The sequence below is a fragment of the Hirsutella rhossiliensis genome (assembly GCF_020360975.1).
Source record: "Hirsutella rhossiliensis strain HR02 chromosome Unknown scaffold00001, whole genome shotgun sequence".
NCBI classification, from domain to species: Eukaryota; Fungi; Ascomycota; class Sordariomycetes; order Hypocreales; family Ophiocordycipitaceae; genus Hirsutella; species Hirsutella rhossiliensis.
The window spans coordinates 2,430,304-2,457,823 of NW_025408667.1; the positions used below are offsets into that span (position 1 = coordinate 2,430,304).

The window sequence follows — 27,520 nt, forward strand, 5'->3', positions numbered from 1 at the left end:
TCTAAGCGATCTAGGACTAAGCGGCCCTAACTATATAAATAGGCGTATAAAGCTTCCTTAGGTTCGCGAACTATTATAAGATATTTATTAAGGGCTTTTCCTATATAGTAATACCCTTAAATAAGATTACTAAGAAGTAGACCGCCTTTTATTAAGGGCCTATATAGGAAGGAGCGTTCTATACGCTTAAGGACCTATTCTTATAAGCCTTAGTACTACTTTAGTAGGACTTTAACCGGTCTACGTTAGTTAAAGTAAACTATAGCGGCTAGGTACTTAAAGGAACGCTTTCTTAGGAAGTAAATAAGCGGAAGTAACTAGTAGCGTTCTACTCTTATAAGCTAACCCTAGTAAAGCAGAATTATATTATTTATAATAAGGAGATACTAGCGATTATTAGCTACCTTAAGTAATAGTAAGTAAAGCTTTAGAGCTATAAGGGCTTTAAGGTTCTTATAGACTATAGGAACCTTAAGTATTTTATAACCCGCTAGTACCTCTTAGAGCGGTAAGCCCGCTAGGCGGAGTATCTCTTATACTTTAACTTCTTAATTAAGTACTAGCTAAGGCGGGACTTTATAGTCCTAAACGCGCTTTCTTAAAGGGATTAGGACCGGCCGATAAGAGCGGATATCGAGGCCTAGGATCTATAGCTTATCCTATAAGAGGCGCTATAGACTTATATAGGAGCTTCCTTAGTAAAGGGAGGCGTAGTACTAATAAATAAGCTTTCCCCTATACCTTTACCTTAGCTTAGCGAGGAGGGATAGACTAGCCTAAGAGCGCGTATAGTATAAGTATTCTAAGATAAGGTCCTTTAACGCTTATAGGATAGGATATTATTTCTAGACTATACTTATAAGAGCGTACGCCGCGCTATTAAGTCCGGCGCTCGATACCTCGATCTAAAGCTAAAGCTAAAGGTATAAGTAGCTAACTATTATATCGACCTATAAGGGTATTTATATTAGCGGGGGAGACTATAGGTGCCGGGCGCGCTATATACTATAAAAGCTAAGGAGAAGGATAGACTGCTAGAGCTAAACGAATAGAACGAGCTTTAAGGGAAGCTAGTCTAGCTCGTCTATAACTTTAGTATTATAGGCTACCTAGGTTAGTAAGGTATAGTAGTAGGCCTCGTAAGGGATTTTTACTAGCCCTTCTTATAATACTACGTTCGCCGCTTCCTTTATAACTATAATATTTATAGCTATACTAAGATTTAAAGGGCGTAGCTTAAGAGGCTACTTAAGTAGCTTCTAATACTTAACTAGTTCTATATATATATATAGATAGACTTTATAATAGACCTTTTACTTATAAAAAGTAGTAACTACTATATATAAGTAATTAAGGACTAGCTTAGTAAATTAATAGTACTAAAGCTAATACTATCTATAGATATAAAAGCTTATATAGAGCGCTTCTTATAGTACTAGGCCCGCTTATATAGCTAGCTAACCTTTATTATAAGTAATAAAGGATTAAACTAAACTAGCCGCTTTTAATAGTACCTATACTAGCTACTTTAGATTATATAGCTACTTAGTATAGCTTATTACTTATAGCCTAATAGGGGACCTAAGAGTATTAACTAGGAAGCGTAGGTATATTTATAGGTAGTAGTAGCTTATAACTAAGTAGACTAAGACCGCTAGCTCCCCGCGGCCTAGCTCGCGTTAAATAGTAAACTATAGGCCTTTATTAAAATAGCCCCCTTTTTTACTATATATAGCTTTAAGCCGCCCTCCCTAATCTTATTTACTATAGATATAGTAATAGAGTAATATAATAGTTTATTCCTAGAAAGCATAGAAGCTATAGGAAACTATAGAATACTACTAATCTATAATAGCCGCCTTAGTATAAGATTAAGAGTAGTACGCTAATAAGACTAAGGCCTTAGCGGATAGGTTTATAGTAAGAGATAAAGTATAGCTTAACCTCTATAACTATAGGTTAGCGCGGCTAAAGAAGAAGCTAGATTAGCTATATATAAAGTTTATAGTATAAAGGGTTATTAGCTTATAAGTAGTAGAGCTCGATAATCTTTTAATAAGGGTCTATAATAAGATTAACGTTAACCTCCTTTACTAAGCCTCCTTTAACCTACTACTTAGATAGGAAGTAACGGACGCTTAACCGCCTACTATTAAGGTAGAGGGGGATAATAAATTCGAGGTTAAGGAGATATAGGCTATACGCTAAAAGAAGGTTAGCTAGGGAAAACGCTAAGAGGTTCTTATAAAGTAGCATAGGTACCTCGACTTAATATAAGAACCTATACGTAAGTTTATAGAAGCTATAGCCCTTAATAAGTTTAAGGCCCTATATAGACCGGTAAATAAGAATAATAGACTAGTAAACTACTAATAATAGCTTAGGCTAGGACTATAAAGTAAGTAAAGTAGAGGGGGTAGTTATAGTAATATAAGTATAATAGTATAAGTAAAGATAAAAATAGTATTTATTATAGGGTAGAGCCCTTAGACTACCTAGGCCTATTCCTTATTATTATTATTACCTTTATTATTATTATCGTTATCCTTATCTTTATTAGCCTCCTCTTTCTTATTAGTAGCGGCGGCGCTTTCTAGGGCGCTAAGGTAGCCCTTTAAGCCTATAAGCTAGTCAGCGGCGGCGGCGGCTCTAAGGGTAAAGGGGCGGCGGCTAGCGTTAATAGCGGCGGTAAGGGCGGTAGCGGTAGTAGAGGCGGGCATAGCTAAGGGAACCGCTAATAGGGCGATAGAGGTAGTATCCCTAGCGCCGGGTATATTAAAGGTAGAAGTAAAGGAGTAAAGAAGTAAGGACTTACTTAAGTATAAGGCCCTATCGCTTAAGGGCGCGGAGGTTACGGTATATAGTAATAGCGGCGGTAAGGCGCTTTTTAGTAGCCCCCCGCGCCTACCTATATAAGCCGGCCTTCTAAGCTAACGCCGTAGCGAGTAGGACGGGAGGCGCCGCCTTATAGGCGCGACCGGCGCGCGCGCACTAGTAGTAGCTACTACCGCGGCGGCGCCCGACCTAGTTAAAGTAGTTAAGCTCCTACGACGTATAATATATATAAGGGGCCGCGTAGGCGGCTCTAGCTTATACTTAGTATTTATACTTTAAGAAGTTAGCGGAAAATAGCTACTACGCTTACTAGGTAGTAGACCTATAAGGGTAGTAGAGGTAGAGGTAGGGGTAGAGGGGCCGGGCGTTATAGCTAGCGGCGGGGACGCCGTTATTACTTAGAAGGGCGATATAAGGGCGGCTAGCGTAGTAAAGGTAGAGGCAGCGGCGGTAAGCGCGGTCGCGGGGGCGCGGGTAAGAGTAACGGTAGCGGCGGAGCTATTATTAGCTATACCTAGTATAGCGTCGATAAATAACTCTATACGCTCTAAGAAAGAGGAGGCGGGGGAGAGGGAGGTAGATATATCTATTATAAAAGTTAGTATTATAGATTATAGCCTCCCGCTTTATAAGGTAGGGAACTTACTAGTTAAAGTTATTATTATTAAGGCTATTATTACTACTATAGCTATTACTATAAGTATACGTTAATAGAGCGGCTTATATAGCTTAGAACGAACTAATGCCTTAGGTAGAGCGGAACTTATTTATTACTACTATTACTATAGTTAAAAAAGGAAGAGAAGGAAAGGAAGAAGGAAAGGGGGGATACTACTTTATATACCCTTAGGTAAAGGAGGCTACTTATTATAAAGTAGACCTAAGAGGGTATAGGCTATAGTCGCGCTACTACCCCCCTCTACTATATACGGTATATTATTCGTACGCGATAAAAGGTAACGAATTAACTAAGCTACCTAGCTTATTAATTAACTATACTTATTAACTATCTAGGCAACGCTTAGACTCTTATACTACTTAAGGCTAAGGGGATAAGTAACCTAAGGCTTACGTAGGTCTAGGCCGGCCGCTAGCTACTTAAGGGCGTATATAATAGGTTACGCCCTTATTTAAATAGCTAGCTAGCTAATAAGTATAGAGCTTAGTTCCGGCTACTTAGGCTAATAAGTATAAGGATAATAAGGCTAGTAGGGCTAGTATAATTAATAGGAAAGGGTAGGGTAAAGTTAGTAGTATAGGCTTAATAGTATAAAAGCTATTAATTAAGTAGCGCCGCGCTACGCTTAAGGGAGGGTATTATATAAGAGTCTTTAACTATTATAAGTTATAAGCTTAGGCTATAACCTAAGCTATATAGTTATATATAAAGGGCTAGATCCTATATATATATATAGGCTAGCTATATATAAGAGAGCTCTATATAGCTTATTAATATTATCTTATAAATAGTACCTATATATATACCTCTACTTACTCTATAATATAAACTAAGTAAATACTATTTTAAATAAATAAATTCTTATATAAAGTACCTTTTCGACTATATCTAAGAGTTTAGTAAGGTAAAACTAATAGTAGGGCTTAAGTTAGGTAAGAAAGTCTTAAAGTATACTATAAGTACCGTTAAATAGTCCTAGCTATTTTAGTTTAACTACTTTTCTAAGGTCCTTAACTTATCTATTACCTCTTTTATTCCTAAGTAACTATACCTTATATTAAAAGGTAATAATCTCGCGTATTATATCCTAAGGTAATATAGTAGCTTTAAAGTTAATTAATTTAGTTTATTATATAGGTATATTAATAGTTGTAATATTACTTAAAGTAATATAGTATTATATTAAATAAAAGCTTTTAACGTATAATAACTAATATTATTCTTAAGGGATAAACCTATTAAGGGGTTTATATTAATAAATATAATAGAATATAGTCTAAGTAATAATAAGTTTATTATATTAGTAATATATTAAAGGTTATAGACTATAGACTATAACTAAGTAATTAAGTAATTAGAATTAAAGATAAGATTATAATAAAGATCGTAATAATTATAATATATTAAAAGCTAGAGAGCTATTTATTTAAAGGAGTAAAAGTAAGTAGCTATATATACTTATAAAGACTATTTTTAGATTATAGTCCTAGCTATAATCGCCTTTATAACTTACTATAGCTTACTTATAAGCTATTCTCTTAAGTAGTAATCTATTTATATAAGGCTTACTTAGCTTATATACGCTTTAAGTAAGCTAAGCTTAAGTAACTTTTTATCTTAATTATTATTTTAAGCCGCCTAATTATATAAATATAGCTAGCTTTCTTATAGCCCGCTAACTATAGTTATAATACTTAATAAGATCTTTAGTTAATACTAAGGCTATATTATAATATATATCTTAAAAGAATATATACTATAGCGTAAATAGTAAGTAAGCTACTTTATTAGCTAATATTATAATTTTAGGTAGCGTATAAATAGCTTAGTTAAAACTACTTATAAGGATATTATTATTATTAATATTACGCTAAGGACCTAGCTAGAGGTATCTAAAACTTTAATATTAAATAAGAGGGAAAAACTAAAGTACTTAAAGGAAAACCCTTCCTTCTTTTAATATAGGTCCGCCTTAAATAAGGTTATAGTAGTAGTATATAGGAAGTTTACGCTAGCTACTACGGGCTCCTCTCGCGCTATAGTATCTTAGTATAAGCCCTCTTAGGCTATAGCCGCTACTACCCTAAGCGGCCGCAGCCCGGGCTCGTTAGCCTAGGCCTAGGGTTATAGGTAGTAGTCTCTCTCTAAGGGCCTAACTCGCGGGCGCCTCTATTTACTATAGCTCCCGCGTTATCGCCGTATAGCCGCGGTCGCGTCGGCTTATCGGTCCGTTAGTTAGTAAGGTAGGTAATATCTAGTTACTAGGCCGGGCGCTAATATAGGTCGCTCCTAGGTAAGGCCGGCTAATTAAAATTTAGTTAGCTAGCTCTACTAATCGTAAATCGGTTCCCGTCTAGCTATATTACTTCCTAATTAAGGGCGCGGCGGCCTATATTTACCTTCTATCTTATAGTTACTAATTACGCGCGCCCGGCTTACGTATATATATACCTACCCTCTCCCTTTAGTTTTATTCGTGCCTCCTCCTATCTCTTTATTATCTATCTTTTTTATAGGCCTAACTACTACCTTACCCGCCTTATTTCTATAACTCTAGGTCTCCTTAGCACTATATCTAGTTCGCTTATCGCCGCGTTATAATATCTAACTAAGAAGCTAACTTAGGTAGTAGTAGCTTGCCTCCTTTAAAACCCCCTCCTTATAAGAAAGTCGCTACTATAGCGGGATCGGAGCGCTTTATTCTATGTTTTATATATATTAGGCGTCTTACTAGTAAGCTTACTTATAAGTCCTTCGCTAGCTATTAGAATTAGTCTTATAAGTATTAATCCCGGTTTTATCTTAGGTCGGTCCTACCTTTAGTATATTTTTTTAGCTAACTTTAATAGCTATAAAGGCTAAAGCGTATATTACTTACGCTAACTCTAACTAGTCTTATTACTAAGTAAGTAACCCCTTCCCGCTATAGTACTATCTAAGTTCGGTGCTAATCTATATTCTAAATTACCTTTAAAGGTAAGGAGGCTACTTATACCCTCTACTAAGTATAATCTAAGGTTAATAGCCCCTCCCTAATTAAGGGTTTAGTATAAGAGCGCCTTTATCGCGCTACTTTAGAAACTTATATTTACGCTAGTCGGAAGGCCCCCGCCGCTAAGGGTAAGGGCGTATTAAGTAAGTCCGCTCTTAGTCCGGCTATAGTCGCTAAGAATATTAAGACGCTCGCGTTAGCTTTTACCCGTTTTATAGACGATACCCGCTATATATACGAGTCCCTAGAGAAGTACCTAGGTAAGCTTAGCGATACTATTAAGACCCTAGCCTAAGTCGGGCCTAAGTCGCTCTTAGTTACCTAAAAGACTCTTATAGCGGTTAACGATCTCGCCGACTATTTCTATCCTATTATTAGTAACGGCCTTAATAGCGAGGATAGCGGTTTTAATCTTACTAGGCCTAGTCCGGCCCTAGTCCCTTTTAATAAGGGGAAGGGCAAAGGTAAGGGTAAGGTAGCAGCCGCGTTTAAGGCCCTATTTAAGGCTAAGGCTAACCTATAAGGATATTATTATAAGGTATAGGTAATAAGCGTAGGATCGGGTAATTAATAATAAAGGTAAAGCGAGCGGTTAACGGAGTATAGGGTAGGATTTCGTCTAGAATTTATAACGAGTATATAAGGGCCTAAATAATATATTAAAAGAATAGCGTTATAAAAGATACTTATAAACTTACTTATTAAAGCTAAGGACTTATTACGACCACGGCTACTAGGCCGCTGACGGTCGACCGCGTTAAGTATATAACACGGTCTAATAGATAAATAGTTAGCACGACTATCTAATAGATATAAGATTAAGGGGATCGTAGAGATCTAAGTAATCTAGGATTAATAAGATTACTATACTTTATACGATCTAACGTTAGGGATTATAGCTAGGCCTATAATCTAAGGATAGTCTTTATAAGTATATATAGCTACCTACTTTTACTCCTTTAAATAGATAGCTCGATAGCTTTTAATATAATTATTATAATCTTTATCATAATTTTATCTTTAATTTTAATTACTTAATTACCTAGTTATAGTCTATAGTCTATAACCTCTAACTTATTACTAACGTAATATACTTATTACTACTTAGACTACGCCCTATTATATCTATTAATATAAACCCCTTAATAGGTTTATCCCTTAAAAGTAATACTAGTTATTATACGTTAAAAGCTCTTATTTAGTATAATACCGCGTTACTCTAAGTAATATTATAACTATTAATATACTTATATAGTAAGCTAGATTAACTAACTCTAGAGCTATTATATCGCCTTAGGATATAATACGCGAGATTATTACCCTTTAATATAAGGTATAGGTACTTAGGAATAAAGGAGGTAATAGATAAGTTAAGGGCCTTAGAGAAGTAGTTAAACTAAAATAGCTAGTACTATTCGACGGTACTTATAGTATACTTTAAGACTTTCTTACCTAACTTAAGGCCTACTACCGGTTTTACCTTATTAAACTCTTAGACCTAGTCGAAAAGATACTTTATATAGGAAATTATTTATTTAAAATAGTACTTACTTAGTTTAGACCTATTATAAGGGATTTTCTTAATAACTAACTAGCGTAATAAGATAATAAGATAGATAAAGTCTTTACTAGTTTCTAAGGATTTAAAGAAGCTATTATAAAGGTATTTAGAATTACTAATAAGGAATAAGAAGTAGAATAAAAACTTCGAGAACTTTAATAAAGGATCTTAATATTAGATTATACTATAAAGTTCCGTTAAGTTACCTTAAAGCTTAATTAGGACGACGAACCCCTTATATTATAATTCTATAATAAGCTTAAAGAAGAAGTTAAGGATAAGCTCTATAAGGAAAATCGACTTAATAACCTTTTAGACTATATTACTATAGTAGTATAAATCGATAATAGATAGTATACGTAACGCTAAGAAAAGAAATAAGGAAGAAGAAACTAAAACCCTTCCTATAAAAATAACTTTAGCTAACGCGCTAACTATAAGAAAAAGCGCGAAATATAAATAGCCTAGGTATATATAATAAATCCTAGACTAATAGATTTAAGTATAATATAAAAAGGTAAAGGAAGGTATTTTAACTATAAGAAACTTAGATATTACTTTAAAGAATATAGATAACCTTATAAGGAAAAGAAAACCTATTAAGTACTAGCCCTAGAAGGTACGAAATACTTAAACGCTATTAATAGATAGGAACTAAAGTATAAACTCCTTAGTTAAACTATATACTATAATAATAAATATATAATATACCTAAGCGATAAGAATAGTACTAGATAGTTCTTAAAGCTACTAAAGAAAACCCTTATAATAATATAATAAAGGGATCTTAAAATATAGAAATAAGTTAAATTTATAGAACTAAAACACCCTTATCTTAAAGGAGTCTCCTAAGACTAGATTAAGATAAATAGTAAATAATTCTAGGAAGATATATAAAATAAAACTTAATAATAATAATAAGTAGTCTATAAATAATATAATAAAGAAGATATAAATATAGCCCTTATACCTACGAAACTTAGATAATAACCTAAAAAAGAATAATAAAGTATTAATAATATAAGCTCTAAAAAATAAGAAATACCTAGATAAATAAAAGATAAGAATAGACTTATACTACTACCTTTATTACTAAGGGAAAATACTACGATTAAAGAATACGCTCTATACTTTAAAGAATTTAAAAAAATACTTAAAATTAGAACTTAATAAATACCTTAAATTCTTATAGAAAACTAATAAGCTATATTAATTAGATATTAACTAGTACTATATAAAGGAGACTACGCTATAGCTATCGCTATAGTTAATACCTTTATAGCTCTATAATAAGAATAGTAACTATAAGTAGAATTTAAAGATAATCTATAAATACTACTTACTTATAAGTACTATAAGTATATTTTATAGATATTATATATCTACTTAGATTATATAATATACTTCTAAATAAAGGTATAATATAAAGCTTTCTTAGTTAAGTTTAAGAGATAAGTACTTTCGAAAACTTACCTAACTATAAAACTAAACTACTAAAAAATTAATTAATACTACTTAAATAACTAAGTTATATTATAAAAACTTAATTATAATATACTACTTAAATACCGCGATAATTATAGTTTATTAATAAGATATCTTTTAGAGATATATAAAATCTATAAATATACTAAAATAAAGGAATAGTATAACGCTACTTACTTTAAGGTATCTAAACCCTTAATCTTTAAAGACTTATATAATAAGTTAAATATAATAAAGAAGATTATAATAAATATATATACCTAAACTATAGAGTTTATAAATATAAAAAAGTATAAGTATAGTATAAACGGTATACTAAAAGATTATTAGTAATATATATAAAGGCTATAAGCTATATTTAACTAAGGAAAAATCGATATATAAATACTATATAAAAAATAAAAAGATATTAAATAAAAACTTAACCTTTAGTATAAAAATAAATAGAATTATAAAGTATAGTATATAATTAACTATAAAGTAGTATAATATAAACGATATAGTATTAAGAAATAAGAAATCTTTAATTAGCTATAAGAAATTAGTCTCTTAAGCCTTAATATAATACTATATAATAAAAATTTAAAGAAATAATATTAATAATAAATTAAAGAAAAATAGCTAAATAAAATAAAAATAGACTAAGTAAAAAAAAGGTATACTATTTATAAAAGGGCTATAGACTAGCACGATATAATAAGATCTAAGGACCCTATATATAGTAATAGTAAGCTATAGTAACTAAATAGTATTAGATATTTAAATCGCGGGATATTATATATATATACTTTTAAACTATAGCGCGATAGGTAATTACGTTTTACTTAAAGTCGTTAATCGTTACTAACTTATATAGAGATATAAGAAAGATCTATATAAACTTATAAATATTAAAGGAGAGGCCTTTAACTATAATAATAAAATTATTAATATAGAGATTAATTACCTTAATATTAATATTTAGTACTATAATAAATAAGTTAACTTTAATATTATAGATATTAAAGAATACGACCTTATATTAAGACTTCTATAGCTATAGGAAAGCAACCTACTAATTAACTAGAAAACTAGCTAGCTACGTTAAAATAAAAATATAAGTTTCTAAGACTAATAGATTTAAGAGAAAGTAAAATTTTATAATAATTTAGTACTAAATAGTATAAAAGGGATAACCTTTTAAGTAAGTTATTATAGGCTTTAGCGATATAAACGAAAATAGTAACTAAACTAGCGGATATAATAAAATCGACTAATAAGACCTATATACTAACTAATATAGCTATATAACTTAGTATCTAATATAAATAGAATAAAGGATATAATATAAAGATCTAAAGAGTTATTACTACTTTAAGGAAAGACCTTAAATAAATTAATAAAGAGCTTAAGTTAAGAGAAAAAAAGAAAGAATAAAGCCTATAAGATAAAATAAAGAATATCCCTTAGGAATACCGGAAATATAATAAACTCTTTAAGGAAGAACTTAAGATAAAGTTACCTAAAAATAGCTAATAAGACCATAAAATTTATCCTAAAGATAAAATAACGCTAATATTCTATAAGATCTATAACTTAAATAAAAAGTAACTATAAATACTATATAACTACTTTAATAAGAATCTATAAAAGGGATATATATAAACGTTAATATTTAAAGTAAGCTACCTAGTTATATTTATTTTAAAGAAAAATAGTAAGCTATAACTAGTTATTAACTATAGACGCTTAAACGATATTATAATAAAGGACCGAATACTATTACCGCTTATATTAGAACTATAAGATTAACTATATAGTAAAAAATAGTTTATAGCTTTTAACCTTAAAGGCGCCTATAACTTAATATATATAAAAAAGGAATATAAATAGATAATAGCTTTTAAAACGAAATTTAGACTATTTAAATATCTAGTAATACTATTTAGACTTATAAATATACTAGCTACCTTTTAATAGATAATTAATAATATCCTATATAAATACTTAGATATCTTTATAGTAGTATACTAAGATAATATCTTAATTTTCTTAGATACCTTAGAAGAATATAAGGAATATATCTATAAGGTACTCCGCGCGCTTTAAAATATAAAGTTACTAGTTAAACTAAAGAAAGGTAAGTTCTATATATAAGAAGTAGACTTTCTTAGATATATAATCTTATTAAGAGAGATATAAATATAATAAAATAAGATTAACTTAGTTAAAGAATAGCTAACGCTAAAGAACGTTAAGGATATATAAAGTTTCCTAGGATTTATAAATTACTACTAACGATTTATTAAAGATTTTAAAAAGATTATAGTACTACTATATAACTTAACGAAGAAGGAAAAAGAATTTATATAGGACGATAAAGCTAACGAAGCTTTAAAAGATATTAAAACTATAATTATATAAGAACTAGTCTTAACTACCTTCGATTTAAAACGATAAATCGAACTAGAAACTAATATATTAGACTTTACTTTAAGAGTATAAATCGGATAAAAAGATAATAAAGGAAAACTATAACTAATTATATTTTATTTAAAGAAGCTATATAGCGTAGAACTTAATTACCTTATCTACGATAAAGAATTCCTTAGAATTATTTAAGCTTTTAAAGAATTTCGATACTACCTTCTTAAAAGTATATATAAAGTTAAGGTTTATATAGATTATAAAAATATCTTATACTTTATAATAATATAATAGTTAAACGGATAATAGATCTAATAGGCTAAATACTTATTAGAATTCGACTATAAATTAATCTATAAAAAAGGAATAGAAAATAGTTAAGCTAATACCTTTAGTCGATAAAGTAACTATAATATAAGAGTACTTATAGTAAAAGGATAGCTCTTAGAAATTAATAAAAGTAGGAACTACTAGTAACGATAGCTAAATATAATATTTAAAGTATAACCTAATAACTTAATATATTAAAACTAGCGCTATAAAATGCTAAACTATAGGAAAAGATTAAAGTTAATAATAATTAAGAATATAAAGTAAAATAAATACTAGATATAAGAAAATAAGGTTAGTAATAAAAATACCTTATTATGTAAAAGGGTTATAGACTAAAGGAAAATACCTAGGAACTACTTAAGTACTTAACCTACTATAGCTTTTTACTTCGATAATTTTACTAAAAGGTTTAGGAGGGATTAAAGGACTAAGATCTATAAACTCCTTACTAATACTAAATAAGGACTAATTCGCTTTATTAAGAACGCCTAACGATTTTAAGTTATTTACTACTTAATATTTATCTATATTAAGCGTAGGTAAAACGCTATCCTTAGTATTTACTTTTTAAATACTATAATAAAATAACTTAGAACTCTTTTCCTTTATATAATTCTAAATCTTTTAAATATAAGCTAAACAATTAATAGTAATAGATATTTATAACTAAAGGTTCGTAAGCTATACTTAAAGCTTTAATAAGGCTTCCCTAGCTTCCTCCTCTTTAAAATATAGCCTATACTACTCTACTAATAATTTAATTACTAAAAGAAGGATATTAGCTACTATATATAGAAAGAATTAAAAGATACTTATAAGAAGAGGCTACTAAAATACTATTATAATAAGAATAACTACTAGTAATATAATTATTATAGCGCGAAGAATTTTTAGCTATTTAATAATTTATTTTCTTTACTTTAAAGTATTAAGTATATAGTATATTAATAGGATCTCTACTTAAGTTAATATATTTAGTAAGAGTAGCGCGCTCGGAGGCTTTCTAGGAACGATATTTTAGTATATAACTAAATATACTATTAGTAGTATATCCCGAAAAGATAAAGAAATTAAGAATAATATACTTACGTATAATATAATAAGGGTATACTTATATATAGTAGCTAAGGTAGCTATCGTAGGTCTTTTAAATAAGACTAAAAGGAGGGGAGATATTATATTATAACTATAGCTACTAGGCCGCTAACGGTCGACCGCGTTAAGTATATAATACGGTCTAATAGATAAATAGTTAGCATGACTATTTAATAGATATAGGATTAAAGGGATTATAAAACTCTAAGTAATCTAAGATTAATAAGATTACTATGCTTTATACGATCTAACGTTAGGGATTATAGCTAGGCCTATAATCTAAGGATAGTCTCTATAAGTATATATAGCTACCTACTTTTACTCCTTTAAATAGATAGCTTAATAGCTTTTAATATAATTATTATAATCTCTATTATAATCTTATTTTTTATTCCGATTACTTAATTACTTAGTTATAGTTTATAGTCTATAACCTCTAACTTATTACTAACGTAATATACTTATTATTACTTAGACTACGCCTTATTATATCTATTAATATAAACCCCTTAATAGGTTTATCCCTTAGGAATAATACTAGTCGTTATAGGACTATTATATTTAAAAGCTTAACTTTAAAAACTAAATCTAATAAGTTAGCTTACTTAAAGTTTAATATACTTTAATACTAGTACTCCTTATAATACTATTATATTATTAAATATATTATATTATAACTACGTTTTCTTATATATCTCTTACCTTATAATTATAAAATAAATACTATTTATATTAGTAATACCTTAGCTTTCTAAGTATACCGAAAACTAGCTTTAAGAAGCACTTAAAGCTATTAAAAATAGGATACTTTAGCTTTATACTAGTCGAAAGTAAGGTATTTTAAGAGGGACCCTTTATATATATTTTAAAGGGGCTTTACTTATTAAGGTAGTAAAATAAGTATATTAAAAGCTTAGCTAAGAGTAGGAAAAATACCTTACTAACTAAGTTATTACCTAGGCCGCACTTAAGCTACCTCTAATATATTATTAAGGTAAGGAATTTACTAGCTATATCGTTAAGGCTAGCGGCGATACCCGTCTACTTAAGAAGTAATAGATTTCGGGCTTTTTAGCCTAGAACCTAAAGATTAGTACTATTAAAAGTAGATCTCTTAATTTTAATTACGTTAATAGCGCCTCTATAGCCTATATTAAGGAATAGTTTTAATTACTTAAGCTACTAGCTATATAAGTAATCCTATTAAAGTCCTACTTTAATATAGCCGAAATAAGTATCTTTAAAGGCCTTAGCTTTAATAGTTTAGTACTAAGGAGCTTAGAAAAGTAAGAGACTCTTAAAAAGTAACTAAGATCGCGTTATTAAACTATAATAGTTAAATATATCTTTACTATAAGCTAGGCCTTAACTCCCCTTATAATTTTTAAGGGTTAAGACCTTTAATACTAATAGTTCCTTAATAAACTTAATTTTTTATAAGATTAAGACTTTATTACCTCCTTAAAAGGCTAGATAAGTAATACTATTACTATTAAATAGCTAAAGTAGGTTTTTATCCTTTAAATAAAGTACTATAAGTATACTATATATTATTATAACTTCTTAGCTAACCTTTTAAAACTAAGCCTAAAATATAGAAAAAGTATATACCTAGAACTACTACGAATAATATATTACGCCCCCTTAAGTATAGCCTTATATAGCTATTAGCGGGTATATAATATACTATTAAAGATTATAAATTAAGTAAGGTTCTCCTTTATATAAGTAGAAACCTCTTTCTTACCCTCGCTAACTAAGGGTATATGCCCCCCGCTAATAGGACCCAGCTTAGACCTAACTTAAGACCCTAGCTTAGACCTAAGGAGGGCCCTTTTAACCCCCCCCCCCCCCCCCTTAACTTAAGGGTCGAAATAAGTACCTTAGAGGCTAGGGCCTACTTAAAAGAAGCTTTAGAGGGCTAAAGCCCTTTAAGGACCTTAAAAGAAAGGCCTAGGACCTAAGACTAAGACCTAAAGGATATAGAGATAAAAGATAATATCTAGCTTATATTAAAGACTAGCTTCTTTAAGCCTAGCCTAGCCCTACCTTATACTAGCTAATTTTAGCTTAATTAGCCTTTAAAGTAAGTAAAGGGGTAAAAGAGAGCTACCTTTAATAGCCTTATTAGCCCTACGCTTATCTAACCTACGTTTTAATACTTATAGTAGACCTAGTCCTAGCCTTAGTACCTCTTCCTTAGGGACCGGGCCTAGGGCTTCCTTTAGTAGGCCCTCTAGGCCCTTAAGGAAGCCTAAAAAATCGAACCCTTTTATAAGACCCTTATAAAAGGGCTTAAGAAGGCAGCTATAAGAACCCTAGACGCTAACAGCCCCTATAATAGCCCTTATACTAGCTTAAGGCCGCTTAGTAGCTTAAGGCTACCTAAGGAAACCTTAAAGTAAGCTTATAGGCTAAGGTTACTATAAAGAAGGCGCTTAAGGCCCTAGCTAAGACCCTAGCTAAGGCTCTAGCTAAAGCCTTAGTAAAAGCCTTAACTAAAGCCCTAGCTAAAAGGAATATAAAAGAGGACTTCTAACTTATTTTAAAGCTAAAAAAGGAATTACTAACGCTTACTATTAACCTTATTACTCTTTATAATAAGCTTAATAAAGCTATAAGGGAACTAGCTATATTAGCTCTATTAACTTTAAATAAAGGTAATATAGTTATAATAATAAAGGCCCTATATATAGTAAAGAAGCTTTTAAAGTAGCGGGAGAAGTAGTCCCTATACCTTAAGGAGCTACCTATTAAATTGGCCGACCTTCCTACTAGCTAGACTAAGCTAATAGCCTAGAGCGTTCCTAACCTCTTAAAGACCCTTATCCTTAATATCTTCGTTATAGAAGCTAAAACCTTTAGTAGGATCGATATCTTAGGGCAGCCTAGGTAGCTAGGTACCTTAGGCCTAACGTAAAAGGTAGGATCTATTATTTTTATAGTCCCTTTAAAGGCTATAAGGGCTAAATACTAAAAAAAAAGCCTTTATATAGTAAGCCTATAGATTTAAGTTAAGGCCTATAAGAAATATACTATATATATATAGTACTATAAGTGCCTTTCCTTTAGCTATAACCCTTAAACTTACTAGCAGCCTATTAAGTATACCTTTTACTTAGAAAAGCACTTAACTAAGGACTATAACTACCTTAGCTATAAGGCTAGCTAAGGCTACTCTTACTTTAAGGTTTAATACTATAACTATAAAAGAGAGTACCTTACGACTAATAAGGTATAATATAAAGTCTATAAGGGAATAACTAATACTTAATAGCCCTAGCCCCCTTACGCCTATAAGGTCCTTAAAGCCCCTTAGGCCCCCTAGGCCTAACTATAACCTTATTAGTATTATATAGTATAATACTAATAGGTAGGAAATAGCTAACCTATTAATCTTAAAATAGGCCTTAGAAATAAGAGCGGACCTTATCTTATTATAAGAGCCCTACCTTTATAAGATTAATAATAGCTATATCCTTATATAGTATTTAGCTTATAATATTATAACCCTTATCCCTTTTATTAACTTCCTTAAGCTTACTAAGAGGCTTAAGGTTATAGTATATAAGAGGAAAGAAGCTTAAATAGAAGCTAGCCCTAGCTTTAACCTCTTTTATAATCTTAATATATAAGCTATAAAGGTAAAAGGTATTAAACTATTTACCTTTATTAACCTATATAATAAAAAAGAAGTTAAAAGGGCCTTAGCTAGCTAAGGCTAGTAAGGGCCCTTTATAATAAAAAGGCTACTATTAATAGCCTAACTCTTATAATAGCCCTTCCTTTTAATAAAGGACTTTAACTTATACTACTCTTAATAAAACCCTTTTATAAAACCTTCTAAGGCCTATAAGGCAGAAGCCCTTATTAGCTAGCTTAACCGCTATAAGGCTTCCTTACTAATAGACCTTAAAGTAGTTATAAAAGGCACCTATTAAAGGAAAGGCTTAAAAGGGGCCTTAGTTATAGACCTTACTTTCTATAGCCCTTTTAAATAGCTAACCTAAGCTAACTTCCGCTTCTTAAAGGCTATAAGCTTAATAATTTAAGCCTATAGCCTTTAAAGCTAGCTTAAGGGGCCCTAATAAGCCCCTACTAGCTAGGCCTACTACTTATAATTATAGGAAAGTAAACTAAAAGGTATTTTTAGAATACTTAGCTAAGAAGGAATAAGACCTCCTTATAGCTATAAAGAGGGCTATAAGAAAGATAACTAAGAAGGGATAGCTTCCCTTTTAATAAGAACCTTTATAAAGGCCTCTAATATAGTAATACTAAAAAAGAAGCCTTATAAAGGATCTAAGCCTTAGTAGACCGACGAGCTAACCTACTTTTAGAAAGCCCTAAGCTTAGCCTAATAGGCTTATAGGCTAGCCTAGGATAAGGAGAGCTAAAAGAGCTTTATAAAGGCCCGAAATAGCTTTAAGTATACTATTAAGGCTATTAAAAAGTAATACTAAGAGAGCTTCTTAATAAAAGTAGTAAGAAAGGATATCTTTATAGCCTTTTCCTATACTAAGGCTAGAGCTAACCTTACCCTTCTTAGTATCTTATATATAAAAGAAGGGATAAAGGTAAAAGCTAATACCTTTATAGAAAAATATAAGGCCTTCCTAATAACCCTTTTTTTAACCCTAGACCCTAGCCCTAGCCCTCCCTTTAACCCCTCTTAGAGCCTAGAAAAAGAAGAGCCCCTAGGCTATATAAGTAGTAAGGGCACGGTTAAGTAAGACTAGTTAGAGCTAAAGGAGCCTAAGATTAAGAGGGCTATTTTTAGCTCTTTTAATAAGAATGCCCTTAGCCTAGACTCCCTTAGCTTCCTCCCTATTTAATATATATATAAGGCTATCCTTATAGTCTTTAATAGGGCCTATAAAGCTTTATTTAACTAAGGATACTACCTTATAGTATAGAAAGAAGCTATAGAAATTATACTTCCTAAGTAAAATAAGCTAGACTATACTATCCTTAAGGCCTATAAGATTATAAGTTTACTTAACTACTTAGGAAATATAAGGAACGGTGTTTTCCTATTATAAATAAAGTAGCTATAATATACTCTTATAATTATATAAGCTAATAAGTAGTATATTAATTATAGATAAAATCCTATTATATAAAGTAAGAATCGCTTATTATTTTATATATTATTATATATTAAACGGGGTGCCGGTTATTATATAATTAGGAATCGAAGGAATAGAGCTAGCTTAGAATACTAGCTAAGACCTCTTAAGACCTCTTAAGAATACTAGCACGACTAACCTCCTTTAAATATAAATATTAGTAGAACTAAGATACTTTTAGCTATACTTAAGGTATTATAGAATTCCTTAGTCTTAGGGCTATACGGTAGCCTAAATCTAGTCCCTAAAGGTTTATCTATATAAGATAGTATATCCGCTAGTAGATAGAGATAGAATTATTACCTTTAATACCTCTTCTATATACTAATATACTACTAATAAATTCTATTAAAGATCCTACCTTATACTCCTTCTTCCCTTTTATTATATAGTCTTATATAATTCCTTGATTTCCTAAAATTCCGCTTTTACTTATATACCTTAAGAGGAAAGGTCCTTAAAAAGCTATATACTACCTAGCTAAGCTATATAGCTAATACGGCCGGGCTTCTAAACCCTATATAGCTAGGGGGACGAAAATAGTAGTTAGCTATAAATATAGCCTTCCTCCTTCTATACTATATTTAAAAGAAGCGGGAGTTTAATAAAAAGGCTATTACTAGTACCCTCTTATTAGATATAAAGGGCGCCTTCGATTTTATATTAAAGGAATAGCTTATAAGGGTCCTAAGGGAATTAAACCTTCTTAAGGCCCTTATAAGCTAAGTAGACTACTTTCTTACTAAAGGAAGATCTAGCTAGCCTTTAAAGGGTAAGTCTAGCCCCTTATAGACCTAGTAATAAGGGTGCTTTAAAGGTCCCTTATTAGCTTTATTCTATTCCTTTTATATATAAGGGGGATATTAGTAGCTAAGGGATACTAGCTATCTTATATAGATAACTTTAGTATCTTTATAACGTCGACCTTAGCTAAGAAGAACGTTCGATAGCTAGAAGTAACAGCTACTAACCTATTTAAATAAGCTAAAGACTAAGGGGTCTACTTCGACCCCTTAAAGATAGAACTTATTTACTTTAGTAAGTAATAGCAGCCTATTTTAAAAGGTATAATAGTAAGAGGCTTATTATTTAAGGTAAAGCCCTTAGTATAGTAGCTAAGGGTCTTCTTTAATTCTAGGCTCTTATTTAAATAATATATTAAGAAGAAGGTAGCCTCTATATAAGCTACCTTCGAAGGACTATCCTACCTAACCTCTATATAAAAAGGCTTATTATTTAGAGCCTCTAAATAGCTCTACTAGGCCTACGTAACCTTTATAATAAACTATAGGGCCTAGCTTTAGTATAGGGGGCCTAAGACCCCTAAGAGCTTTATAAAGCTATTTTAAAGGCTATAAAACTAAGCTCTCTTAAAAGTCTTAGGGGCCTTTAAAGGATCTTATATTAAGGCTTTAAAAGCTAAAGCGGCCCTACTACTACTAAAGGTACGATTTAAAAGGGCATGCCTCTCTTATACCTTCTAGACCTTATACTTCTTACTTAGTTACCTTATAAGATAGGCTTATAACCTAGCTATATAGGATAACCTCGCTAACTTAGGCTCTAACTTAAGGGCCTTAAGCTATATTAAGCTATATATATAGCTCTTTTACCTCCTTAAAGGCCTAGTAGCCCTTATAAGACCTAATTATAACTTAGAAGGAAGGAAAGCTAGCTAGGAGCCCTTATAGGCCCTAGAGCCTAAGGCCTTTATTATAATAATAAAGACCCTTAAGCCCTTAGCTAAGAAGTAATATTAACGCTTCTTAGCTAGCTTAGCTAGCCTAGAAGACTTTAGGTTATAGCCCCTAGCCTTTTATACTAACGGCTTTAAGGGGTGCCTTAAAGGGTCCCTTATAGAGACTAACGCTTACTCCTTTTATAAACTAGGCCTAGAAAAAAAGCCTATTAAGGCGTACTATAAGAACCTAGGGCCCTCGATCGAAGTAGCTAACGTAAAGCTATTTATAATACTAAGGGTCTTAGAGGACCTAGCTAAGAGGCCTCGGCCCTTAAAGCTTAGCCCTCTTAACCCCCTTATAAATACCTATATCTTTATAAATAGCTAAGCTACTATAAAGAAGGTTATAGGTTTCTTAGACCTAGCTATATATATTAAAAGGCTCTTATTTAGCTTAGAAGCCTTTAATAACGTATAGCTATACTAGTGCCCTAGCTACCTAAGGATCTTTAGTAATAAGCTAGCTAACTAGCTAGCTAAAAGAGGCTTAAGGGCCCCTACCTAAGGGACCCCCTTAGTCTTTATTAGCTACTTATAAAGAAAGGTCCGGTAAGCTACTAAGGACTATTAAAAGGGACTCTAAGCTACTAAAGCGGCTAAAGGCCCTAGGGCTAAGAGCCTAAGTAAGTACTATATATCTATTTAAAAGACCCCCCGCCTAGCCCTTAGCCTAGAAAAGGACCTTATAGAGAGGCCTAGGCCGACCCTCTTAGCTTTCTACTAGCTCATTTATAGGGCTAGCTTCTTATTTTCCTTCCTAAAAAGGACTAATAAGGTAGACCGAGATAACTACCGCTATAGCTAAGGAAGGTATATAGCTAGGCACCTTATCCTAAGGTGCCCGAACTATAGGAGGGAAAGAGAGGTCCTTTACTAGACCTTTAAGAGATAGAAGGGGGCCCTTAGCCTACTTATTCTCTATAGCTCTAAGGGTAGAAGGGAAGCCCTTCTAACATTCTTAGCTAAATAAAGATAGGGATAGCTAAGTAGCTCGAAAAGGAGTAACCTAGGGGCCCTAGGGCTCTTAGGGGGGAAAATTACCGCGTAGGAGGAACTAAACTAACCTTTCCTTTATTATTACCTTTAAGCTACCCTTTCCCTAATTAGTTATAAGCCCCTAGGCTTTATAGCTAGCTAGGACTACTAATAGGGGCCTAGGCCCTTACTAGCCTCGCTATAGCCTTAGAGGCTATATATAAGTAGTAATAATAAAAAAAGGTACTATAAGTAAGGTAATACTCTTCTTATTATTAACGGCTATAGGAGTTATAAGCCTAATAATTTTATATATAAATACTTCTAAAATAGTATATATCTCCTTTTCCTACTATTATACTCCTTATATATCCTCTAACTACTTAATATCTTAGTTTTCTCGCCTATTAAGGCCGTATATTAACGTTAACTTAAGAAAATTATATCTTTTAACGATATAGCGCTAATTAGTATAGCTACCTTCCTTTATATCTACTATAAAGCCCGGTAGGCTAGCCTAACTAAAAAAAAATATTAAGGGAGGTTAGCGCGGGTCTAGTTTATAGCTAATTAATATAGTAAAGCCCTTATTAAGCCGCTTTATCTTACCGTAGCCGTTAACGCCGTTAACGCTATTAAAAAAGAAGAATATTAGCTCCTTAGCTAATAACAATGCCCTTAAAACGCCTAAACGATTATAAGAAGTTCGCCGCCTCGTTATAGGGCTAGAAAATCGCGGTTAAGTTAACTATATAATCCGACTACTCTTTAGCAAAGTTAGCCGCGCCTTTAATAATTAAAATTAGCAGCTTATAGCTACCTAGCTTCGAATATAATAGCTTAAGCATTAATTATATCGTCTACGGCCTCGAAAACAGAAAAAGGTTCTATAGGATCCTAATAGCCGGTTCGTATGGATTAATTAAGTTATTAAGACGAGGCAGCGGCTCGAGCGCATCCTCGAGCCGGCTACTATTGCCGCAGCTAGTTAGGACGCAGATTTTAAAGCTCTATATAGTAGCTGGCAGCTTAAATAGCTAGAAAACACTATAATTAACTATCGTAACGTTGAAATGCGGCTTTAATTACTGTTGGAATGTGCCTGCCTTGGTGTTGTGGAGAGTGCCGGTGTTGGGGTGTGCCGGACTTTAGGTGGGCTGACTTACAACAGTCACCACAGCCGGCCCGGCGAAAAAGCAGACGGCTCGCCGCGGCGGCATTGCCCCGGGATCCAGCGTCCGCGCAACCCAAGCTGCCCCTTCCCCGGCGCCAGCAAAGAAGCAGACAGCCCGTCGCGGTGGCATCTCACAGGGAACAAGCCTCCACGCAACGCAGGATGCCGCTTCTCCGGCTCAAGCCCCTCGCACCAAGCTAACCGCACGACGCAGCGGAGCGTTCATGGCACGAGGTCGGATCCCTGCTCCTAATCCCCCCTCTCCAGCTCCAGCCCCAGCCTCCCGTCCCAAGCAGACCGCACGACGCAGCGGGGCATTCATGGCTCGAGGTCGAATACCTCCCCCTCCAGCACAGGCCCAGTGGATCAGTGAAGACGAGTACGACTCGGATGGTCACAGCAACTCTGAAGGATACAGCGACTTGGATGATCGCGGCGGTCCTAGCTACAACCAGCCTCCCCCGCCTTACTCCGAGTTTGAAGAGGACGATCAGCCGGGAGCTGGCTTAGACTCTCTCGGCCTCATCAATGGCGATTACAACATCGATTGCCCTTTTGTCACCTCCCAGTGGAACTGTTACGGTTCCGACTTCGAAATGACGCTCACCCTTGCCGGCTCGGCTCTCTGGGGAAGTTTCGATTTAGGCATCATCGAGGGCGTGCTATTCATTGACGAGCGACCTTGGCAGTCATCAGATGATTACTATGAGTTCAAATGGCGTGGAAGGGAATCCGATGGCCCCATTATGTACGGCGACCACCACCAGGGCTGGATCAAGTTTCTAGGTGGTGGTCGGATTGAGGGATGGTTTGACTACCGGGGTCTCAGGTTCGAGGGTGAACGGCTTCCTGGTCAGGGGACGAGGAGCAGCAGGGATGCTCGCAGTCTGCGGATGCAGTGGGATGGGTATTCAGAGGAAGAGTACGACCGAGCGAACCGGGCTCGTTGGCATTGACAAGGGCGTCAAGGTGTGTCTTTGCCCGAATCTGGTTGCCCAGCTGATGAAACGAGGCGCGTCGGACTGGGATATGGCTTATATATTTGGCACGAGTTGATTCCGTCTACTGGGCTTTTTTCTTCTCATCCGACATCTGTGCTTCTGTCGCTGGCCGGCCATCGGTTACCATATCCAACTTTACCCTTGCTCATCTGATCTGGCAGCGGCGTTCATCAGCTCAGTGTCTTGTATAAGCAGGCAGTCTGAAATACCCCAACCGCGCGAGGTCTCCATGGTGAGGATGCGCTTGATGCTCGCCAATTCTCAGAAGACAACCTAGAGCACGTTGCACAAACATGGCCGTCTGTAGTGCCAGCGACAAAGTGTCCTTGGCGCTTGCTGTGACGCCGTGGCGTTGGCCGGGTCCCAGACGACGCAAGACCGCCATTGGCCCATCGATCTTGAAGACGGCAAGGGCACAACCAACGTGTTCGACATGAAGTGAGCTTCAACTGTGCTGACTGCTGAGTCGTCTTCAGCTCTACCAACGGCTGGCTAATTAACTACCAGAGCTACCTGACTCTCGATGAAGTCGGCACGCCCACGTTGAAATACATTTATGGAAAAGGGCAAATGCTACATTTTGATTCCCTTTCTTAATACGGTTGTAGGACCTCACTTGTCAAAGAAGATAAGAATGTTGCCATCCAACAAAGGGGCCGAAGACGGCCGCTCCCCGCATTGCTCTCCCGGCTACACAGCTCCCACATGGACGGGCTGCATCCATTATCTTGATGCAACGTGCACTTTGTTCCTGCGCGAATTATCGCCCTCTTTTATGAACTAGACAGAAACTAGCAATTGCTTCCCGGGCTACTCGGCACAAACGGGCTGACAAGAGGTCCTGCATCTCTCAACCCCCGTCTCACCCCCTGTCGGCAATTGGCCCAATAGTGCAGCTTGAATCCGTGGGACGAAAGATAATACAGATAATAGTAATAATAATAAAACAATGGTGATTCGGGTTGCAAATGGCGTGACGCATGTCAGCGCTTGGTATTAGTCGTCCAGTCCGGATTCGTCGGTTGGGTGCAACAGCCTGCTTCGTCGGTGAAAGCGATCGACATTGTTGATAAAATGCCGTCGGCGCATCGCGAGGGGACCCCTGGCTTCGGTTCCTCGCTGTCAGACATTCTGGTGCAATTCCCCTTTCATCCATCCGCAGGCCGAAACGTTGAAGCAATCGTCATCCTCGCCGACAATGGCATTCCTCTCCCTCAAGCGGACGGTGCTCCTCGGGGCCGCCCTGTTCCCGACGGCGGCTTGGTCCCAGCCAACTTATCCCGGCAGCGGCGCGCCAAAGCTGGGGGCCGTTGCTTCCGAGAGCGATGTCTGCAGCAGGATCGGGACCAACCTGCTCGAGGACGGGGGCAATGCCGTCGATGCCCTTGTCGGCACCGTCTTCTGTGTGGGCGTCATCGGCATGTATCACAGCGGCATCGGCGGCGGCGGCTTCATGCTGGTGCGCACCAGCAATGGCACCTATGAGTTCGTCGACTTCCGGGAGACGGCGCCAGCCGCGGCCTTTGAAGACATGTTTCACAATAACACCGACGCCAGCATGTTTGGCGGTCTTGCCAGGTACTTGGTTTCCTCTCTGCGCGCCCCTTTGATTCCTCCCTCGCTGGCACGGCCGGCCCGGCTGACTGGCAATTCGTCGGGCTCCAGTGGTGTCCCCGGTGAGCTGAGAGGGACCGAGTATGTCCACGAACGATATGGTAAGCTGTCGTGGGCCCATGTCATGGCCCCGGCCATCAGGCTCGCCCGGGACGGCTTCACCGTGAGAGAGGATCTGGTGAGGTACATGGACTCCGTGTCGCCCAACAGCTTCTTCACTGATGACCCGGCGTGGGCAATCGACTTTGCCCCCCGCGGCCGCCGCGTCCAGCTAGGAGAGACCATGACCCGGAGACGGTACGCCGACACGCTTGAAACCATCGCCGAACGAGGTGCTGAAGCCTTTTACACGGGACCTCTTGCGAAAGCAACTATTGCCGCTCTTCAAGACGCCAATGGCACCATGACGCTGGAGGATCTCAAAAACTATACCATCACACTGAGAAAGCCCGCGGCTATCAACTACCGGGGCTACAAGCTGACGAGCACCAGCGCGCCGTCTAGCGGTGTCGTCGCCCTTAGTGCTCTCAACGTCGTCAGCGGCTACGATGGCTTCAACGACCCCTCCCAGGCCAACTTGTCGACCCACCGTCTCGACGAGGCCATGCGGTTTGCTTACGGACAGCGAACCGTCCTAGGCGACCCGTCTTTCGTGGATAGGCTTGCCGAGTACACGGAGATAATGGTTTCCCCTGAGACAGGAGAGCACACTCGGGCCAAAATCTCCGACTTTACCACCCAAGACGTTGCGTACTATGATCCCGAGGGCATCGAGTCCCTCAACACACCAGGCACGTCGCATATTGTGGCTGCCGATGCAAGCGGCATGTCGGTATCGCTGACCACCACCGTTAACCTGCTCTTCGGATCCCGCATTATGGTCCCTGAGACGGGCGTTATCATGAACAATGAAATGAGCGACTTTAGCGTCCCCAACATAAGCAATCCATTCGGCTACGCCCCGAGCCCGTCCAATTTCATCCGCCCAGGCAAGCGGCCCCTGTCGTCCATTTCGCCCATCATCGTCGAATCGCCCGACGGCAAGCTGTTCTTCTCCATCGGCGCAGCAGGCGGCAGCCGCATCACCACTGCCACGATCCAGTGCGTGATTCACGCGCTGGACGGCAAAATGACCACGGCCGAGGCTCTCGCACAACCCCGAATACACGACCAGCTCATCCCCAATCTAGTGACGTTTGAGTATGCATTTGATAACTCGACTGTCGCGTTCTTAAAGTCACTCCACCATAACGTGACGTGGGTTGCGCCGGGACAGAGCGCCGCTCAGGGCTTGCGACTGCTTCCAAACGGCACGTTTGAAGCAGCAGGGGATCCGAGACAGAAGAACTCGGGCGGCTTTGCCGTTTAATGATGTATAGGACGAAAGCTTTCAGTGTATGCAGAATATAGAAATACCCATTTAGCCACGTGTGCTTCTGGCGTCGCCTAGATTCATGTACAGCGGACACTCGGTGCCTTGAACCCTCTTGTGGCATTGAACCCTCTTGCATTTGATGGCTCAGAAGGCTCGTCGATCCGGGCATAACCCCGGCCACTTGCCACGAAGTACTTGTTCCCATGCTCAAAAGGGCTTGCCTCGGGTCTGTCCGTTGGACCATGAGTTCGCCGGACCAGGGCGAAACCTCTTGTCCACGGCCCGCCAGACCTTTCCCAATCATAAATAATTAGCAGAGTAAAATAAGACAACAGGTACGTGAGCATCTTTCTCGAGCCTTTAGCATATGCGTTAATATACTCTACGTCGGCTTTCGGGAATAAACATGGCACTCGCTAAGAGCAAATAATATACGGTGGCATATTAGCTAAGGTCCGTAAAGTATACTAAAACCTAAACCTACTAAATTACTATACTACTTTATTTATAAAAATATCTTTAATTAAGATTATATACTTAGTCTCTACTCTTTATAATACGACTAATAAAAGACCTTAAGTATATATAAGACGTAATTCTTTCTTCTTTTTATTAAGGGTATTTTAACTAGATTATTATTTAATATATAAATAAGCGCCTTATCGCTTAAGGGTATTAATCTATTAGCTTATAGACTCTTTAGCGCTAGCTTTTTACTTAGGGACTATCGCGGTAGGTTAATCTTAAGTTATTACTTAAGGATATTACTAAAATTTATACTATTAAGGCGCTAAACTAAGAGATTCTTTACTAAGTTAATTAAATACTTTTTATATAAAGGAGTTAAAGTATTAGTCTATAAACCCTTAAGATATCTCTAATATTATAGGGCCTTACTTAATAGTAATATACTAAAGTATTAAACTAGCTTATTTAATATATATACTTTTACTATTATACCTATAGATTTACTAACCCTTTTATCCTTTAAGATATTTAGTATTAAGATAGGCTTTAAGTATCTCCTTTTATAATTTAAAATATATACTAAGAGAATAAGATAGAAATATATTTTTATATAAGTAAAGAAAGAGATACTACCCTTTAGGTTCTAATTATAATCCT

The 27,520-nt window shown here is 35.4% G+C and overlaps 2 protein-coding genes across 2 annotated transcripts; both read left to right on the top strand.

Moving 5' to 3' along the window:
* Window positions 1-22,725: 22,725 nt before the first annotated feature.
* On the top strand, window positions 22,726-23,361 carry HRG_00335 (uncharacterized protein; the record flags this gene model as incomplete). The annotated part of the gene is made up of 2 exons (XM_044858806.1): window positions 22,726-22,784; window positions 22,851-23,361. The coding sequence occupies 2 exons, from the start codon at window positions 22,726-22,728 to the stop codon at window positions 23,359-23,361; spliced, it is 570 nt and encodes a 189-aa protein (XP_044725206.1).
* Window positions 23,362-24,604: 1,243 nt separating this feature from the next.
* On the top strand, window positions 24,605-26,389 carry HRG_00336 (gamma-glutamyltranspeptidase domain-containing protein; the record flags this gene model as incomplete). The annotated part of the gene is made up of 2 exons (XM_044858807.1): window positions 24,605-24,984; window positions 25,072-26,389. 2 exons carry the CDS (start codon window positions 24,605-24,607, stop codon window positions 26,387-26,389), a joined length of 1,698 nt encoding a protein of 565 aa, XP_044725207.1.
* Between the last annotated feature and the right edge of the window lie 1,131 nt (window positions 26,390-27,520).